Source organism: Typopeltis vanoorti, chromosome 20, assembly GCF_054136105.1.
Source record: "Typopeltis vanoorti isolate ZY-2024b chromosome 20, IOZ_Tvanoo_1.0, whole genome shotgun sequence".
NCBI classification, from domain to species: domain Eukaryota; kingdom Metazoa; phylum Arthropoda; class Arachnida; order Uropygi; family Thelyphonidae; genus Typopeltis; species Typopeltis vanoorti.
Genome location: NC_143568.1, coordinates 69605295 through 69621157, shown reverse-complemented (window position 1 = coordinate 69621157; position 15863 = coordinate 69605295). Strand labels below are relative to the sequence as shown.

The 15863-nt window shown below is 35.5% G+C and overlaps 1 protein-coding gene across 4 annotated transcripts in view; it reads right to left on the bottom strand.

Annotated features, from left to right (window-relative positions):
- Positions 1 to 618: 618 nt before the first annotated feature.
- LOC150095547 (guanine nucleotide-binding protein subunit gamma-1-like) overlaps positions 619 to 15863 on the bottom strand; it is a 35833-nt gene continuing 20588 nt past the window's right edge. For all 4 annotated transcript variants that reach the window (XM_090410150.1, XM_090410146.1, XM_090410149.1 and 1 more), the window contains one exon: positions 619 to 1771. In XM_090410150.1, coding sequence (XP_090266276.1) covers positions 1670 to 1771 — 102 coding nt within the window. In that variant the 3' untranslated portion in view covers positions 619 to 1669. The remainder of the gene's footprint in view (positions 1772 to 15863) is intronic.

Genomic DNA, 15863 nt, shown 5'->3' with positions numbered 1-15863 from the left:
TGCCATAATGGAATTTGGATTCATAGGTGGTTGTGGAGAGGAGACACTACCCACTCGGCTTGAAGTTCTTACACACAGGTGCAAGATTGACTTAGGTTTGTCAGCCAAGTCAATGGCACATCTGCTCTCCACCCACAACAGGTCGAGTTCAGATTTCTGTAGGCATGGATATTTTGTGAACATTAAGGTATCAGATAAATTTTGTTTCTTAGAGACCCAACTACCATATATTTATATATCCTTTGGGTATATATTAAAAGTTTAGTCATGAATATAATTTCATGTATATTTATTTGAAAATTTTCATCTATATATTTTATTATATAAAATATATATGAACATAAGAATAATTGGTTTCATAACATAGCATGTTGACTGCTATGTTATATTTCATGTTGGGTCTATAGCAGGGGTTTCAGATTATTAACCCACCCATGGTACTAACATACCATGAAGATTTATGGAAAAATCTCTTGAAATCCAAGTTCAAACATATTTCTACCATATGAGCCTTCACAGAATTAAAACACGACTCAGTTTTTTTATCCTATTTTGGCAAGATTCTTCTATAATAAGTCACAGAATGCAATGAAGTACTGGTAAATAATTAATGCAAACTAACAAGGCAAGCTTTTATTTGATTACATTAGACCAATACAAAGTATCAGACTATAAGCAATCTTAGTACAAATCACAATACAATAATGAATCAGCAAAGGATGAGAACAAGTGACAAGCATGAGGTATAGTAGCCACAGTGGGGCTCTTCCATGACTACCTAACACACTTGCTTGTGCACCTACATACTACATTACTGTTTTAAGGTCTGTATATAATCATAGCTGAGCACAAATATTGCTTCCCCCCCTCCCTTCTCATATATATCTCTGACATGATAGCAGCTTTTAAGAACAAGGCATTTACTGGACAAATATGCTAACATTTGTAAAAAATACAAGCCAATCTGGCACTGCTGGAAAACTAGTCCCAGCTAATTAACATATGACTTGCAGTTCTGTTTCAGCATGTTTATTTTCTGACAAGTCTGGAAAGTATTGGCAACAGTTTTTCTTTGGACAAGTCCTTTGTTTGTTCTTATATTTCAGAAATGAGTTCCTGAAACTTCACCAAAAACTTAAAAAAAAAAAAAAAAAATTAAGTAAATGTGCAAGAAATAAAGTATCACATTCCTGTTAATATATTGACCTGACTGCTAAGTTCTGGATGCCTTCTTTGGAATAGTTTATCTCCATACAAATGTTGTTCCTGGATATAACAAAGCTGTCAGGCACTAATTAGCATACAACTAATAAAATACTTATGTATATATAAAATAAATTAAGAAAATAATTTTAATATATTATTTATGTTGAAGTCAAATTATATGAAGTGATGCTACTATTAAAACATAGGACAGCACTTTCCTTAAAACCATTACAAACTGGCTGATCCATAATTTCATTTTACATCTGGAATATTCAGAAAAATAATACATGACCAATGCACTTCAAAAAGGTAAAAAGTATAGCAATTTGGTATTATTTAACAATTCTCCAGTTCTAATATTTTAAATAACTAATTCATTTTTTTTTTTTTTTTTTTTTTTTTTTTTTTTTTTTTTTTTTTTATGGAAGAAATCTGGAGAACAGTGAAGGAATGTCTGTAGAGCTCAGAGAATTGTGCATGAGCTTTTTTCTCTGAAAGGATTTGCTTTTTGGGAGTGGAAGCCTACCAGCAGATAATCATCATTTTCATGTTCCCGGATGTACTTCTAGAAACAGAAGAGAAAATTAAATTAAGCATCCCATAGATATTCAATTTCTTAACTATATATATTCTTCTATATTCCTTTAGCAATAAATAAATACATGCGAAAGAATAGGTGGTAGTTTGTCATGAATTTATTACAATTAATATTACACATAAATTGCCAGATATCCACCCATCTTCAGACTTACCTACATCTCTAAAAAGCTCCTCTCATCTCAAAGCTGTAAAGGCCTGTTAAGGATTTTATTTTTTATGATTACTATGGTTTCTTATTGTAACACATGAGAACTTTCTGGGGTTGGTTTTAGAAAAATATAAGGTCTTTTTAAGCAGCAGAGGTGAAAGTGAATTGTTTTGTATGTTTAGCAAAATTTAAGAAGTGTCAAATGCAATATGATAACTATTTTTTCTTGGTGTTGATAAATTATATTTTTTTATTTGGTATCGCTGTACCCTGCTGCAGACTTGCTAACATCCATTTTTTGTTCACGGTAAACATGAATGAATCATGTACTAAAACAGCCTCTACAGGTCAGTATCAACAATTTCTGTTGGTTGGGAAGACCAAGATTTGAATCCAATCTAGGACGTAAAGAGTTTTTCAAATGAAGATAAGTGTCTTATATGAAAGTAGTAGGGTCCCCCCCCCCTTCCTGGCAACTTGGATTTTTCATGTTGTAAAGGAACCAAGCTAGCTAGGAGTGTCTACACACATATTTACTATATCTGTGCATATTAACATCTTTTCATATGCTGATTTCACAGTTTTAGTTGCTTCAGCCATGCTTCCAATGTTCATACTTTTGTTTGCATATTTAGTTATATATTCCATTTGTGGCATATGTGCTTTCCATTGAAAAAACTAAAGCTATATAGATTGCATTTTTTTTTTTTTTTTTAAGAATAGATATGTATTCAGTAATTAAGAGGATTTCTATATTTTTGTGGAGAGAGTTACATGTTAACCTACAGTATTGACAGCATATGAATCAATGAGTACAAATATAGAAAAGGCAGACTTGTAAGAAGTTTTTTTTCACTAGGTTATAATTTCTTGTCAAGTATAATAAGAAAATTTGTTTTTTTCTATAACAAATCTAAGTTACAGGATGGAACAAAATTACACGTCTTATAATGCATGCATGATGGACTTAGGCAAAAGACTGACTGTATATATTCTGAGCTTAGTATCATCACACTCAAACCACTGTATAACAAGACCACCGACCTCGATATGAATCACACTCATTGGTGCTCAGTGTCCAAAGCAATCAACAATTGTGCTGATTTTATATCATTAGTATAAATGAAATCAATGTACAGCATGTGAAATGTTATTTCCTTTATCTTCTTGGCTAATAAAAGAAAATGAAATTCCTTAGCAGTTTTGGAAGTTTAGTACTAAGTTAGCTATTTTTATTAGTTTTTGAAATTTTTTTTTACTCTAAGTAGATAAAATAAATGACAGAAGTGTGAAAAATCTGCATTTTAAAGAACCAAACGTGTCAAAGACTATCTAATTTAAAATAATGTGATATTAGAGAATTCAGAGTTGGATATATTTCTTTGGCAAATGAATTCAAAGAATATATCTCATTATTCTAAGAAGGTATTGGAATGTTTAAAGTAAAAAAAATAATTAAATCAGCTAATGCCTTTTATTCCCTCATAGGGAGTAGGCGAGGCCTTTATACCCTATCTAGCTTTTGGAGATTGAGTGGGCAGTTCAATCTCTGTCGCCAATCAGAGATAGCTGGCCCATGTCTAGCACTAATTATAGGCAGCCACTGATGAAGAGGCTGGCAAACAAGTGCTGCCATCTCTTGGTACCTAATTTTAACAGGATATGTTACTGTCTGAAAGACTGTGGGTACTACGGCTGATTTTTTTGAGTTTACTGGACGAAAAACCTGCTTGCCTATGTCAGAGATCAACTAACTTGGGAACCAGTCGAAAATAGACTTAGAAAATGTTCCTCCAGTCAGCGACTAGACTTTAACCTAAGTCTAATTTTGAGTGACCAAGTGCCACTTCCACTGAGCTACACAGGCCTTTACGTTTAAAGTATATGCACATAAATAATGCAATCATAATTTTGTTGTATTTTTGATGGCTTTTGTAGTGATGAGAAACCTATATTCCTTCAGCAGCTAAAAAAATTGCAAAATTGCCTCTCCTTTATGCAAACATACATATTATCATTAGGCATAGAAATTCCTGTAATACATATTTTCAAAATGAAATACTCAGTGAATTTGCAAAAATGAGCTCACCTGATACCAAAAGGTTGGGTGAGTGATGAATAATCATTACTACTGATACAAAGTGGTCAAAATATTAGGCATTTCATACTAAATGTAATTTAGCAGTAGAGTGTAATTAGTGACATATGGCAAACAAGAATTTTGTGATAAATTTCCACTTGTTGGAGAAAGTCAGAGAAATAATACCAATCAATGCTAAATCACCAGTCACCCTTGATGCAGGCAGCAGTCAGTAGTTATGTGATGAATTATTTAAGAGCACCAGGGTCACACTGAGAAGAAAGCTGTTTTCTCCAGCAAAGTCTGCACATATTCCATGGTTTGTGTGAATCCAGTTCAAGGTTACACTTCTTAAAGGGAAGTTAAAGAACAGAAGACTGGTTATTAATGCCTCGAAACCACATTTGTATTTGAGGATCATCAGTGTTTGTATCCCACCATCTTATTCATTCTTCTCTAGAGATGAAATTATCAGTGACAAAATTTTCTCTTCACAAATTGGTGGTCATCTAGATTTTAACTGGCTAATCCTCAAGTCTGGAATGTCCACTTGGGGGAGAGAAGTGGATTGTTGCTGATCTTATAGTAGGAGGACATCAGTTCTCCAGAGGAATGATGGTAACATATTACTCAAGGCAGGAAGCCCATAGTAAGTATTAGGGGATCTAAATGCACCAGATATCAGCCACAAGGTGTTATTAAGCTTTATGTGTGTGTGTGTGAACTGTTGATGCAATTGTCACTAATTACACTCTACCGCTAAATTACATTTAGTGTGAAATGCCTAATATTTTGACCACTTTGTATCAGTAGTAATGATTATTCATCACTCACCCAGCCTTTTAGTATCAGATGAGCTCATTTTTGCAAAAGCAAACAAGTGAACAATATAGTATGACCAATAAGATAGTAGCAGATGATCCCTAAAGTTTTTGAATCATGTTATTATGAGTCTGAATTTTACATGCTATATTTTCCAGCAGGTAAAATTGTGTTTCTTCTTATTATTATTATTATGGGCGACTCCAGGGAGTCCTTAGACTCCTCGAGGGAGGCCCTAAACATCATGTCCACATAACTATACGACATTCTCACAGTATCTATCATACCTTGCCTTGAACTCACTCACCATCATAGTACCCACAACAGACTCTGGCAGCTTATTCCACTCATTTACCACTCTAAAAGTAGAGAACCCAGCTCTAACACCCTTGCCCAGCTTCCATAGGTGTCTCCCCTAGTTTTCCCACCACCAGTCCTGATCTCAAAAATATCCTCTTAATTAATCCTATAGAAACCCTTTAGCAATTTGAATATCTCAATCATATCTCCCCTTTTCCCCTATCAACTAATTTCTGCAACCCACAAATTTTCAACCTGTTCTCATAAGGTTCATTCCATAGACTTGCTATCATCTTGGTCACTCGCCTCTGGATCCTCTCCACCTCCTCCCCATCATGAAGAAACCTAGGTGACCAAATCTGGGCATCGTAGTCAAGATGAGGTCTTATCAAGGCTCGGTACAGAGGTACAATAACTTGCTTGTCTCTGCTCATCAAAGCATTTTTCAACAACCAAGTGAGTTGATGAGCTAATTTAGCCACTTTTGCAATGTGCCCCCTAAACTTCATCTCCCTATCCACCAACACTCCCAAGTCCCTGGCCTCATCAATCTCCTGAAGTACAGTTCCACCAATGTGGTATACTGCTGCTAATCTTTTCACCCCAAAATGCATAACCTTACATTTTGTCACATTAAATTGACATCCATTCTCCTTAGCCCAGAACTCCAATCTATTCAAGTCGTCCTGCAAGATTTTGACATCTTCTGCATTCACTATTGCCCTACCCAACTTTGCATCATCAACGAACAAATGAACTGTTCCTCTTAGATCCTTCCCTATATCGTTAGTGAACAAATTAAACTGCAGTGGTCCAAGAACAGAACCCTGCAGTACACCACTAGTCACAGGCCATCTTTTACTCCTGAATAAACTACTCTCTGATCTCTCTCCATCAACCACCCACCTATCCATCTCACCAACCCTATATCCATTCCCATATGTTGTAATTTACGGATTAGAATTCCATATGGTATCCTGTCAAATGCCTTAGCCAGGTCCAGCAGTAACACTGTAAACCCATTACCCTTATCCAGTTCAGCTGTCACTGTGTTATAAAACTTGAGCAAGTTACTGAGGCATGATCTACCCTTCACAAAGCCATGCTGTCCCCCATACAGTATCTCATTTTCATCAATCCATTCCTGTATTTTTCCCTTGACTACTTTCTCCAAGACCCTGAGAATGACTCCTGATATGCTGATCGGTCGGTAATTTGCAACAGTAGTCTTGGATCCTCCTTTATACAGTGGAACTATTTTCCTCTCTTTCCACACCTTCGGGACTAAACCAGACCCGAGACTCAGATTAAACAACATGGTCAAGGGCAATGATAATTCTTTAGCCGCTTCACATAAGATCCGTGCTGGTATACCATCCAATCCCACAGATGTATTCACATTAAGGTTCTGTAATAGACTATTCACCTCCACTTCATTCATCACAATTCCTGTATAAACTAATGGTTCCTTCATTTTTTCAATGTCACCACCTGGATGATATACTTTTGCAAAGTGCTCGCTCAGTAATTCCACTATATCAACTGATTCAGTGACCTCCTTAACATCGTCATTCCTCAAAATCATTCGTGTACAGTTTTTTTTTTTTTTTTTGCTTGTAGCATATTGAAAGAACTGTTTGGGATTCTCTTTAGCTTGCATAGCTAGTTTCCTTTCATAATCTGCTTTTGCTTTTACCCTTCTGGTCTGCACTTTATACCATTTGTGTGCCTGCAGGTCACCTTTCTCTTTGAATTCCCTCCACAGTTGTTTATTTTTTTGCAGCTCAATCTTAATGGTGTTATTCATCCATTTAACCCGTACTTGTTTTCTATTCGGACCCTAGGTATGCAATCAGCCATAACCTCATGTAAATGCTCCTTGACCACTTCCCATGCTCTATCGACATCCAGCCCTTACAGTTTTACATGCCATGGCACTGAACCAAGCAATCTCCTAAGCTTGTCATACTTGCCAGCACGGTAATTCCACATATACTCTGTCTTAATCGAAAATTCCACACCTTTAGCCACCTCCCAGGTCAAGACCTTATGATCACTCTCACCAATAGGTGGCAACATGGTCATATTCATTACAGTCAAATTCTCAGATGCTATTACCAGGTCAAGCACTCTCAAACCCCCTAGTATTTTCAATTACATGCTGTCTCAGATAGTTATCCCTTAATAATTGAATAAAATCCAGTTCCTTCCTCACGTGTCCTCTCCTCCTTCCAATCATTGTTACCATAGTTGAAATTACCCATAATAATTACCCTCCTTACAATCATTGTTACCATAGTTGAAATTCTCCATAATAATTACCCTCCTTCCACTCATTGCATCTATTTGCTTATGCATACTATCTCCATCATCTATTCCATCACCTGGTCTATAGCAGCACCCAACTGTATATTTTGTTCTGCCAGTCTCAATTTCATACCAAATAACCTCCAATGAGCTCTTTTCACTATCCTGCAATACAACTTCAATTCTCCTTGACTGCAGTTCATCAGCTATCATCAATAACACTCCTCCTTCCCATTTTATTCTCTCTGTCCCTCCTAAACACACTATAACCTACACATTCTATCCCACTAACTGTATCATCTTCCGTCAGCCATGTTTCACCAATGCCACTTATAGAAGAGCATACTGCCTAGTCCAGTGTAACAAGATACTTTGGAAACGTATGTCATAATGTAATATCATTTAAAGTGATCTGAAGTTCTGTGTTGTCCATCCTGTTCAGGCAGAAGCAGAGGACATTTTATCTACAACTAGACACAGTCTCCGTTCCTTAAATCCACCTAGGGTTCTTAGGTAAGATGTATGTTTCTTCTATATTTTTAAATAAAACATGTCTGGTAGCAAGAGCAATATCACCTGCTTAACAGAATTTTCAGGCTTGCATATCAGGGAGGTCTGCAATATACATATTAAAAAAAAAGCAGAGGGACTAACACGTGACTGGAGTAAACCATTTTTTTGTAGTTTTTCTGTTTGCTGATTTTTGTTTTCTCCCTAGAGTCACTTGAAAATATCTATTGCTTATATTATTCAATAGGCAGATTGTAGTTAGGCAAGGAATGACCTTAATAAGCTTGTATAAAGCTGCTGTAAGATCAATTAATGGTAGCCATTTCAACAAAATAACTGCAGTTGTTTTGAAAATAAGCCTTCCTAGAAGTTTATATAAGCTAAGTAGCACTACAGATATGTAGCTCTCAGGTTGATCTTTGATTTACCAGGTTTTAGTAGAGCAATGATTTTTGTCTTGTTAAACTGTTTTGGTAGGATTCCAGTTTTCAAAATATCAAAAATGAATCATGCAAGCCATTTTTTGGCAATTATTCTGATGTTAAGGAGAAATTGCATATGGATGGAATCAAAACCTGGTGCCTTCCCACCTTTTACAGCTCTCAATGCTAAATCAATATTCTAGGTAGAGAAAGATCTTGAAAATCCCAATGGACAGACTGATTTAAGTTGGCAAAGTTCTCTTTTAATAAGTATTACATGTAGTTAGTGACAGCCTTTAGCTTTTGCATTGTATTGATGGATTTAAAGTCATTTACAGCTGCTGGGCTGAAGGTAATCTTAAAATAACTCGAAAAAAAATTTTTTTGGCAAATTAACAAAGCTACATCTGTTGAGGTTTAGGTAGTGTTTTAGTTGTAATGGCTTATCTGTAGTACTGTGGGTTTTCTTTCACTTAATCCTTTTGAAAGGGTATCCAAAATCATCTAGAAGCTGCCATAATTATAGAAGCACATGTAGTTCTTAACTTGTTCAAGTTAGATGTTAATAATTCTTACTGTTGTCCATTGTAAGCTAAGTTGTACAAGGTACTGAACCTGGGTTTTGCTAACAGGATCTATAGTTTAACTGGTGAAGTTTAACATTTATTAAGAATTTTGCTAAATAAATGTAATCTTCACAGATGAATTCTAGATGTATCTACCTGTACAAATTTCCTATAGGAGTTTTGTAGTTTTGCTGTGATCTTGTATGTCAAGGAAATGGAGTATTTTTTCTATTTTATCATCATCAAATTCCTGACATGTACCCTCAAGAGGTGTAGAGGATATGATAGTACCACATGAAAAACTTCCTTCATTGCTAACTTCCTATCTACAATTTTTCTCCAAATCAATCTGTTAAATGTCAAGAACTCCAACATTATCAGATCTTATATTTCTGTCTTCCAAGGCACTTTGTACCATATCAATCCATCTATATCTTGGTCTTCCTCTGGGTCGTTTTCCTGCCAACCTAACTGAGAACACTTGTTTTGTTAATCTTTCCTCTACCATTCTGTTTAAGTGACCATACCACCTGAGATTACCTCTACTAGCACATTCCTAGATGCTAACAATGTCAAGTTCTTTCCTAATATTCTTGTTTGAAATATGATATTGCCATTAATGCTATCTGATCATGCCCCTAATCTTTCTCAGGACTCTCACATCTGTGGCCTCTAGTCTTTGTAAGCTAAGTTATACAAGGTACTTAACCTGGATCCTTGTTAGCATGATGTAATAGTTTAAGTGGTGTGAAGTTTAACATTTATTAAGAATTTTGCTAAATACATGTAATATTTAGAGATGAATTCTGGATGTATCACAAATTCCCTATAGGAGTTTTGTAGTTTTGCTGTGATCTTGTATGTCAAGGAAATGGAGTATTTTTTTTATATTTTATATGCTAGGCTCACTGCAAGAATGCTAAACACTGTGTAAAACTAGCTAAACAAAACTCATGGGAGGACTTTGGCAAGAATATAGAAAATAAATATCAAGAAGGTGGCAAAATATTCTGGAGGTTGTTGAAGAAGCTTAGGAAGGGAGGAAAGAGTGCTGTAAAAGGAATTAGAGATGATAAAGGTGACATGAAAACAGGAGAAAAAGGTATCCTTGAAGTATGGAGTAATTACTTCAAAAAATTGTTAAATGAAACAAGCAGTGATTGCACAGTGGTAAAAAACACTCACAAGGCATACAGTCAGGAATACATATCCATACTTGAAGTAAAAAAAGCCATCAAAGCCTTGAAATGTGGAAAGGCAGCAGGAGTAGATGATATTTGACCAGAAATGCTGAAGTATGGTGGTATAAAAGTCTTACAGTGGCTGCACTGCATAGTTCAGAAAGCATGGACAGAGGAACGAATTCCCGATGATTGGAGTAGAGCTCTCATAGTACCCATATATAAAAAAGGGAAATAAAACTGAATGTGAGAATTACAGAGGTATTTCCCTACTAAGTGTTCCTAGCAAGATCTATGCAAGTATACTTGAGAAGAATTGCAGAAGAAATAGTCGAGAAAGCATGGGAATATAACAAAGATCTGCATTTAAGTTTTGTAGATCTGGAAAAGGCATATGACAAGGTGGCGAGAGAAAAGCTATTCAAAATGTTACAGTTGTATGCTGTCAGTTGGGCATTATATATCAAGAATACTTAGTCTTTATCTGAGTTGCATGTGAGCAGTTAGAATTGAAGGAAATACAGGAAGATGGTTTAATGTTAAATCTGGTGTGAGACAAGGATGTACATTATTCCCTCTGTTATTCATTATCTATATGGATCACATTATAAAGGGAAGTGGTATTAAACATGATATCAAAATTGGAGACGTTAATGTCAGCTCTTTGCTTTATGCAGATGATGTTGTACTTCTAAATAAATCCGCTACAAGTCTGCAAGATTCTCTGACTAAATTGAATAACTGTTGTAATAGATATAGTATGAATCAATAAAAATAGGCAAAGACAATGAAAATAGGCAGAATCATTGAAAATGTCAACTGCATTGTGAATGGAGAACCTGTGGAACAAGTAAAACATTTCAGCTATTTGGGCACGATTTTTACTGAAGATGGTAAATTAAATATAGAAATAGACAACAGAATCAGCAAAGCTGGTATGGTGGGAAGTCGACTGAATAAATTCATAGAATAAGAGAGAAATTAGTCAAAACACTAAATTAGCTGTATACAAGACAGTGTTCAAACCAGTTTTAACTTATGGATCTGAGAGCTGGGTCAGAAGTAAAACACTTGACCAAAGACTAGAGACCACCGATATGAGAGTCCTGAGAAAGATTATGGGTGTGAACAGATGGCATCAATGGCAATATCATATTAAAAAGTGGATATTAGGAAAGAACTTGACATTGTCAGCATCCAGGAATGCAATAGCAGAGCTAATCTCAGGTGGTATGGTCACTTAAACAGAATGGGTGAAGAAAGATTAGCAAAACAAGTGTTCTCTGCCAGGTTGGCAGCAAAACGACCCAGAGGAAGACCAAGATATGGGTGGATTGATACGGTACAAAGTGCCTTAGACGATAGAAATATAAGATCTGATAATGTTGGAGTCTTGACAAGTAACAGACTGATTTGGAGGAAAATTGTAGATAGAAAGTTAGTAATGATGTAATTTTTTTCATGTAGTACTATCATATCCTGTACACCCCTTGAGGGTACATGGCAAGAATTTGATGATGATGGATCACAAGTGTTTTATTTCTAATCTGGCACCCAGATCCATAAATTAAATTTGGTTTGAACACTGTCTTATATACAGCTAATTTATTGTTTTGACTAATTTCTTTCTCTCTTATTCCATATAAATGTATTCAGTTGACTTCCTACCATACCAGCTTTGCTGATTCTGTTGTCCATTTCCATATTTAATTTACCATCTTCACACAAATCCGTGCCTAAGTAGCTGAAATGTTTTACTTGTTCTATAGGTTCTCCATTCACAATGCAGTTGATATTTTCAATGCTTCTGCCTATTTTCATTGTCTTTGAGTGGTTATTGCTGACCTTCATACCATATCTGTTACAACAGTTAATTAATTTAGTCAGGGAATGTTGTGCAGACTTGTACCAGATTTATTTAGAAGTATAACATCATCCACATAAAGTAAAGTGCTGAGATTAACGTCTCTGATTTTGATATCAGGTTTAACACTACTTTCCTTCATAATATGATCCATATAGATAATAAACAACAAAGGGGATAATGTACATCCTTGTCTGACACCAGATTTAACATTAAACCATCTTCCTGTATTTCCTTCAATTCTAACTGCTCACTTATAACTCAGATAAAGACTAAGTATTCTTGATATATAATGCCCAACTGACAGCATACAACTGTAACATTTTGAATAGCTTTTCTCTCGGCACCTTGTCATATGCCTTTTCCAGATCTACAAAACTTAAATACAGATCTTTGTTAAATTCCCCTGATTTCTCAACTATTTGTTGTAAAGTGAAAATCTGATCCTGACAGCCTCTATTTGTGGTGAATCCAGCTTGTTCTTCACCAAGCTTCCCTTCCACAATCCTTCTCAACCGTTGCTCAAGTATACTTGCATAAATCTTATCAGAAACACTCAGTAGGGAAATACCTTTGTAATTCTCATTGTTTTATATCCCTTTTTATATATGGGTACTATGAGAGCTCTACTCTAATCATCTGGAATTCATCCATCTGTCAAGGCCTTCTGAACTATGCAGTGCAGCCATTGCAACACTTTTATATTTCCGTACTTTAACATTTCTAGTCGAATACAATCTATTCCAGCTGCCTTTCCACATTTCAGGCTTTTGATGACTTTTTCTACTTCAAGTATGAATAGGTATTCCTAATTGTGTCTGTTGAGTGTTTTTTTTACCATTGTACTGTCACTAATTGTTTCATTTAGCAATTTTTTGAAGTAATTACTCCATACATCAAGGATATCTCTTTCTCCAGTTTTCATGTCACCTTTATCATTTTTAATTCCTTTTACAGCACTCTTTTCTCCATTTCTGAGCTTTTTCAACAATCACCAGAATATCTTGCCACATTTCAGATATTTATTTTCTATGTTCTTACCAAAGTCTTCCCCAGATGTTTCTTTAGCTAGTTTTACAGTGTTTAGCTTTCTTACATGTGTCTGTATTTTCTAAGAGCACAAGCTGACTCATTCACCAGGAACGTTCGATATGCTTTCTTCTTTCACTTCACTGGCTCGTTAACTTCCTGCGTACACCATGGAGTTCTGATTTGTCTATTCTTGCAGACAACCTCACCACATGCCTCAATGTTTTCTTCAGGATTTGCTACTGAATCTCCAAGGTTTGGTGTCTATTCTCAAACTCTTCTATTATTATTTTTTTTTTTGAATAACGTTTGTGTATTTTAGTATACAGTTCATATCTGAGAGCTGCTCAACTTTTATTCACTTTAAAACTTTCTTACAAGTTCTTCTTTTTTTCAATATGAAATTCAATTTTATCCTGGTCAAGACTAAATGATGATCACTTCCCATTTCAAATCCTCTATACACTCTGTTGTCTGCACCAGTGAGAAAATATCACTATCAACAATAACATAATCAATGAGACTTTTCTTATTCCTTGTCTCTTTTCTCCATGTGAATTGTGCACATTTTTATGTTCTAACATTGTGTTATTAATAACCAGTCCATGCTTTCTTACATATCCTGAGCAGAAATCAAAAAGCATTTGCCATTATTAGTAGCTTTGCTCTTTTCTCCTTGTTATTGCCTGCCATACATTAGCTTCGTATTTAGTGTTGAATACTATAGCTACTCCTTCTTTTCCCTGATTATTATTGCCTGAATATAACATTTTGTATTTACTGCTTAAAAAGAATTTATCAGTTTTTGTCTTTTTTGTTTCAGTCACCCCTCTTATGTCGATTTGGTACTTATCCAATTCTTCTACTAGTTTGTGCTTTTTAGTGTGTGAAGTCACAAATACTGGCACCTTTTAGCCCTTTAAACAGATGTGTAGATGATGCAACATGTCAAATTTTTAGCATTCTAATAGTTTTAAAGGCCCAGAAAGTGAGGCAGGATGCGTGCTGAGACAATAGCATCCAGAAGTCATTAGGGCTGTGATTAGTTATTGTGTGAAGCAATCCAATTGAGCATTGTCATTTCTGCGTTTCATCTTGTTTTTCTCGTGTGAAGTCACGTGTTTAGTACGCCGATATAGACAAGTTTTTAATATATAATTTTCTATAAATATTTTATAATTTTTTACCATATTTACAATGGGAAACAGTGTTGACGATGGCTGTATTTAAAAATCGTATCAAAATTAAAATGATCCGTGTCTCACTATAATATTTGCCAATGATGATCTAATCTCACCACGAAGCATAAACCCTTTGTGCATATTACATAAGTGTTGCACACGAAGCATACCTATTGTTCATTTTATCTTTATGCTTTCCATATTTAAAAAAAAAAATCAGCTAACGCCCTTTTTTATTCCCGTATATGGGGAGTAGGCGAGGCCATTTAGCCCTATCTAACTTTTGGAGACTGAGTGGGCAGTTCAATCTCCACTGGTACCAATCAGAGATAGATGGCCCAAGGCTATCACTAATTAAGCAGTACACAGTGAAGAGAGATGGCTCAAATGTGCTGCCATCTCGTGGTCCCTAACCCTAACACAATATATTTAATGTCTGAAATAACGTGGGTTCTACGGTCGATTTTCTTGAGTTTATGGGACAAAAAACCTGAGTTTCCAGGAGGAAAAACCCGCTTGCCCGTGCCAGAGATCGACTAACTTGGGAACTGGTAGAAAAAAGGCTTAGAAAAATTTCCTCTAGTCGCCGACTAGACTCGAAACGAAGTCTTCCTTCGTGCGGCCAAACGCCGTGGTATGCAAACGCCACATCCACTGAGCTACACAGATTTATATTAATTGATAAATGAAAATATTCAAAGTTATCTTACATTTAATTTTAATGGACCAATTAAGATGAGCACTAATGCACTATGCACTCTTAAAACTTATACATCAATAAAAATGCAATCATACAGTCAAATTGATGTGAATTTCATAGTGCAGAGTTCATAAGCACATGACTGCACACCACACTTAAATGGGTACAAGACACCAGTGATATACAGTATATATAAATAATAAAAACAGTGATAGATAAGTTAGCTGTTGATACCATCTACACGAGTTTTGAGAACTGAAATAATAGCTACTGCATGCCCCTCCCCCCAATCGACTGAACATAAGCTGGTTTCCATGCCTGACAAGCAGGAAAAAAATATTGCAAATTCAATATAGGGTGTTAATTCTAGAGCACAAGTATTTAGCATAATAGTATCACAACTAGCTGATCTGATGGTATTTAAGTTACACGATTCTGTTTTTTTTTTTTTTCCTCCTTTTGAAAGAGATGCATAGAATAAACTATTCCTAGTATAACCTGCCATGGTCATTTATGCAGGAGGTTAGAAGAATGATGCCAGGTCTACCTTATCTTTAGGCAATGCCATGATTGTACTATCTGGATGTGTAAGCACAAGGACAGAATCTGCATTGGAAGTTACTAACATTTGATCCCATGAAAATGAGGATTTGGATTTCTCACTCTCTCTCTCTCTTTTTTTTTTTTGGTGAGTATGAAGCTGGTATTTTTTGTTCTAGAGTCACTTAACATGGTTGTGTATGTGTGTCTGTCTGTCTGTCTTAGCACACTTGAATAATCCAGGTTTCAGAGAATGGTCAGGAATTTAGGATGGAATGAAGAGTTTCATTCCAGTTAGAATTATTTCAGTTATTTGATCAGAGCAGGTATTCACATGAATGATGGCTATCTAGTAAGGTAGATGGTCTATTTGTGTTAGTGCTGTCAGGAAATATTTGGGCAGTATC